Below are 4,943 nucleotides of genomic sequence, written 5' to 3'. Positions count from 1 at the left end.
ATCATTAGATACCATCGCCTCTATAACGATAAAAGCGCCTCAGTTGGCGTAAACATGCATCAATGCTGTTCAACGCAGTGGTATTAGTAAATATCATTACGAACAAGAAAAGCGGTTACGCGAACAGCGACTCAACTGAACGACACAAATGTCAGGTTCTTTGCAAGGAAGGCCTAACATGGCCAAGAAATATCGCAGCAGCTATTGTTTAAGCCCGAAATGCATGAGGTTGGTCATAGTAAGACGGCAAGGAACGGGAGCAGTGTGGATCAGTCCTATCGAGCGACGCACTACCTTATCTGGTAATGCGGCCGGCATGAGCGCATCACTTTTGATAGGGACACTCGTGCGTCGGGGTCCCGCACTTTGGTCAACTGCTTCTGCAAGTGTGGTTTGACCTAAGGACAAGATGAGCAATGCCCAACGGGAGCCGCTCTGTCTTGTACGCGGATCGATAAGTAAGCCACAAGTAATCTTTCTGGGCTGCTCAGAGTCTCACTGGATTTCGCATAGATATCGACGAGTTTTTCCATGGTATGCCGCAGTGTGGCCTTTTCACGCAGGGCTAACTTGCGCTACAGTGCCGACGATGGTTCGTCCCGGAGAGACACTTTCGTCCACGCACTTTGAGAGGCGTGCGTGCGGGAAAGGTGCAAATCAAGCATCGGCGGTTGCCAAGGCTGGCGGGCATGTAAAGCTCATCGGCGCGGTCGGAGAGGATGGCGGGGTTGTGCGTCCAACGTCCTGGAGCAGTTGAGAGCATACCGGTTAGGAGCGAAGCAGGGAGATCTTTGTGTTTACAATGAAAGATGGTACATTATGAAGAGTACTTATGCCGTACTGCAACGAGCAATGGATATTTCTTAAGACATTTCAGCTGCGACCCTCATCCTACCAAGGCTGCAGATCTGACTACCTAGGCCCCAACAAGCCCGCGAAACACCTCCAACGCCTCGTTCCTATCGCCCTCAGAGCTCGTCTTCCACGTCCACTCCAGCAGCCCATTGATATATCCACTCAGCGCCTCCAGACTCTCCAGCGTGCCTTTCCCGTCGGCAGCGTCATCATTGCCCGCGAACGCGCCACGCTGGAAACAGTACGCCGCGCCGCACTCGTACGAACGCCGCAGGACGTCCTGCGAGAACGGCCGGCGCACGCGGTCGTACGCGCGCAGGACGTGCGCGAGCGTCGCAGCGCTCGCGAGGGGGTCTGCGAGGAGCGCGGCGAGGAGCAGGCCGTCCTCGACGCCCTGCGCCGCGCCCGACGCCTGGTGGGGCGTCATGGCGTGGGCCTGACGGGACGTGTGTTATTGCAACGTCCTGTGCAAAAAAAAAAAAAAAGCAAGACGCCTAGGGACGTACCGCGTCTCCGATGAGGGCGACGTTGCCGGAGGTGTAGGTGGGCAGGTCGACGACGGAGTTGATGACCCATTTCGAGGGCTCTTTGATGAGCTGCCCGGGGCTGTTAGCGGGGGAATTTAGGTGGGTGCGGGGGACCTACGTCGATGACCGCGTGCACGTAGGGCGACCAGCCGGGGAACTCTGCACGGAGCTCGTCCTGGCTGACCGTCTCGACCCAGGGCTCGCCGTGCAACGTTCCGTTCTTGTCGGGGTGGGAAATAAGTCCACCGCAGTTGATACTCGCACCATTAGAGACGGGGTAGCAGATGAAGTACTGACGTGTCCTCAGTAGCCACGACTCTTCATTGAACGTGGGGTACTCACTTTGTTCTTGCCCGCGAACTGTCACCATTCAACGTCAGTCGCGAGTGCTAACAACCGAGTCTGGCAATGCACATAAATGGGGCCATCAAGTACCGGATGGTCAGGCATCGCTTTCCGCAAGTCTTCAGTGCTAATAACGCCGCGGTACACATACTGCCCCGTCCAGGTGGGCTTCACATGCGCGAGCAGCCGCCCCTTCTCCTTCAGGTCCTCCGCACCGGCAGCGAACCTCTCGTACATCGTGCGGCGCACGGCGCTCTTGATCCCATCCGAGCCGACGAGGAAATCACAGCTGGCGGTCGTGCCGTCCTTGAACGCCAAGACGACTGGCCCCTCGGGAGAGTCGGTGTACGACACGAGTCGCTTGCCAAAGTGCGTGTGGTAGTAGGTCGGAATGTGGCGCAGGAGGACGGCGAGGATGTCGGTGCGGTGGAACGACTGCAGGGCGGCTGAAGCGGACGGTGAGCGCACACGCGAGTAGAGAAAGAAGGGGGTGCTTACAGTGGCTCTGGCCGAAGGGGACGTATTGCTGTTGGTCGCCTTTGGTGTAGCGGAAGGGCTTTCCTGGGGTGCACCTTCGTCAGCAATCTCTCCGCTCGGAAACCATGCGTGGACGGTCTACCAGAGCACGCGAGCGGCTTGAGGTCCTCCTCGAGTCCGAGGAGGCGCATGCTCTCCCAGATGCGCGGCCAGAACCCCATTCCGGCGCCGACCTGGCCGAATGCGGACGCGCTCTCATAGATGTCTACCTCGATGTTCTGTGTGCCGCTCTTGGCGAGCGAGATGGCGAAGGTGAGGCCGACGATCCCGCCGCCACTTTGGAGCACGTGAGCGAAGCAGCCTCGGTTTCTGGACAATCTGTGCACTTACACGATGGCGAGGCGCATCTTCTTGTCGTTAGACATGTTTCGCGAACGTAGGGGTCGCTGTTGGACTGATATGAGGTCTTTAGGTGTGCTTGTGTGTTTCTCGGGTTTGGCTGTGATGCCGCAGCTGGCAGAGCATCTTATACTCGTAGACAGTCGGCAAACACTCGCTTATTCGTCCTGCGCACGAGACCTAGACACTGCCGTCCGTGTAACCCAGGCACTAGCAACGGTAGCTGCCGTATCAACGGACTTCCTCTAGCGTCAAAAGCATAGTGCGTGTGCTATCTCCGATGTGTGTGCGGTGAGCGTCGTTTGGGGAGGGGCGCGAGAAAAGGTTTGGTACAGTAGAGCCCCAGTGTCCGATCCCGGACTGCACGGCAGATCCAACGGGAGTTGTGAATTGCACCGACTAAAGGATGACCGGTAATCATCCATTCACCACTGAGCAGCGCGCTGAGGTCGGTGCATGCCTATGTCGTGGATGCTCTGTATGTATACATGATGAGCATCGCGATTGGATGGGTCCCGCCGACGGCCCCGTTCCTTGCGCTGGCATCGGGTCATGTGAGCGATGTGTCGCGTTTATAAGCTAAGGGCACGTAACTTACGTTGCGTGGTGCCCTCCGCTTCGACCTAGAGAAGCCCGCATCACCGTGTGAGGCTTGACAATGCCGCCTTAAGGTCGTATTGACCACCACCGTCACGTTTGCCGCTTACCGAGCGTCATGATTGGAGTAAGCCGAGAGAGCCTCGTTGAAGCGCTCGGTCGCGCACTGGTGCTTAGGGCACTGCGGCGTACTGTCAGGACAGGATTTAGCCCTCTTTCGTTTCCAACATGAGTGGTTTTGACATGAATGATACTGCAGGCGAACTGTGGAGAGTCCGGCGGCGATCCAACAGTGGCGGCAGTCCAGAAACCTTGGATGGCGATCGCTGCTGGTAAGTTACTGTGTGTTCTGCGGTATTTTCCTCGCGTCGGCTGAACATAGCAGCCTATACGTTGTCAGACATCGACTTTGAGTCAATTAACGCAGCTCACCTCTCAACGCACGGACCACTGCGTGGGAAGATACGCAATGCGTCGACCGGTCTCGAGCCCGACGGAAGTAAAACGAAACATTCTCGAACCGGACGGAGGCAGAATGTAGGGACCACCCTCGAAACTCCCTCGAAAGTGAAGGCAAAACAAAGGTAAACTGCTCGAGAGTATATAAGTAGCAACCTGTAGAGATTTAGACAGACAGACCTTGCCCCACAATTCTCACCAGTGTATTTTCCCTCTCGGCTACGTCAGTACTAGCAGTGCCCAAGAAATATCCCCGTTGTTTTCCCGCAGCTCTTGAGTGCTGGTCCAACTGAAGTTTCCTCGATGAGACAGGCAGCGTTCGCCCTCTAGGTTGTCTGCCCGATACGCAGCAAACTCCGTTGTCGCTAGTTTCGTATTCGTCGACACCGACTCGTCACTCTCCCTCCCTCATAATGCATGAACGCCAGGATAGCTCGAACCAATGCCACGGGGCAGTGAACCTCGAGGAACGCGTCGGACTCGATTCTGTACGACAGCGTCAGCCTCATAAGCCTTGCCATCATAGGGAAGATTATCGTGTGCCATAAGTGCACTGCCGGCGAGACCTGGCATGCGCGGACATCGCGCCGACTGTCCTGGGCCTCTGATGCCTGAATTGAATCCTGCCCCATGCCAAATGTCTGGCTGCTATACGCGACGCAAAGCAATAGATTGAGCTCAGTAAAATGCTATACACTATCGCACTCGCACTACATCCTGGATATTACATAGACGGAGAGGCTCATGAGAGTCCGGGGTCATCGAGAAGTGCGACAGGATAGTCTGGCTGTCGGGTAAAAAAACAAGTTCCTCCAGTACCGCATCGTCCCCGAATCCTTCGCTCTTTCCGACGAACGTCCGAGACTTCGCGTTATACACCTCGAGACTACCGCGATCATCTGCAAAAACAACGTAATCTCCGTTCGGAGAGTATGCAACACGATGGGGCACGTATGACAGCTCGAAGGTGTGGCGTGGCTGGCCCGTCCGCGAGTCGAAAGCGAGGGCCATTTGGTCCCCCTGGCAAACCGCCAGCACCTCGGCACCGTCTGGGGAGAATGCTACAGGGCTTGTCGGCTTTCTCTCGTCGTCGATTGTAAGAAGCTTTTGGCCGGTTACCGCGTCCCAAACCGTCACGCTATTCCTGAGGTATATAGCTCCGGTGACTATGCGATCCCCTTGGCGGGACATTGAGAAGCCGGCTGGGTCATGCCCACTGTGGCGCAATGTAGCGATATGCTTATAGGACTGCATGTCGTAAAGGAACAGGAGAACCTTGCAGGA

General features: G+C 56.4%; 3 protein-coding genes across 3 annotated transcripts; 1 reads left to right on the top strand and 2 right to left on the bottom strand.

Annotated features, from left to right (window-relative positions):
* Positions 1-409: 409 nt before the first annotated feature.
* PHACADRAFT_202411 (uncharacterized protein) lies at positions 410-757 on the top strand (the record flags this gene model as incomplete). The annotated part of the gene is made up of 3 exons (XM_007402608.1): positions 410-458; positions 514-534; positions 582-757. 3 exons carry the CDS (start codon positions 410-412, stop codon positions 755-757), a joined length of 246 nt encoding a protein of 81 aa, XP_007402670.1.
* Positions 758-916: 159 nt separating this feature from the next.
* On the bottom strand, positions 917-2,629 carry PHACADRAFT_202410 (uncharacterized protein; the record flags this gene model as incomplete). The annotated part of the gene is made up of 8 exons (XM_007402607.1): positions 917-1,291; positions 1,362-1,451; positions 1,501-1,674; positions 1,725-1,742; positions 1,797-2,173; positions 2,226-2,288; positions 2,347-2,540; positions 2,595-2,629. 8 exons carry the CDS (start codon positions 2,627-2,629, stop codon positions 917-919), a joined length of 1,326 nt encoding a protein of 441 aa, XP_007402669.1.
* Positions 2,630-4,355: 1,726 nt separating this feature from the next.
* Positions 4,356-4,850, bottom strand: PHACADRAFT_202409 (uncharacterized protein; the record flags this gene model as incomplete). Its single annotated transcript, XM_007402606.1, has 1 exon — positions 4,356-4,850. One exon carries the CDS (start codon positions 4,848-4,850, stop codon positions 4,356-4,358), a length of 495 nt encoding a protein of 164 aa, XP_007402668.1.
* Between the last annotated feature and the right edge of the window lie 93 nt (positions 4,851-4,943).

The sequence above is a fragment of the Phanerochaete carnosa genome (assembly GCF_000300595.1).
Source record: "Phanerochaete carnosa HHB-10118-sp unplaced genomic scaffold PHACAscaffold_273, whole genome shotgun sequence".
In the NCBI taxonomy this organism is placed as follows: domain Eukaryota; kingdom Fungi; phylum Basidiomycota; class Agaricomycetes; order Polyporales; family Phanerochaetaceae; genus Phanerochaete; species Phanerochaete carnosa.
This window is presented reverse-complemented; position numbering and strand designations above follow the sequence as displayed.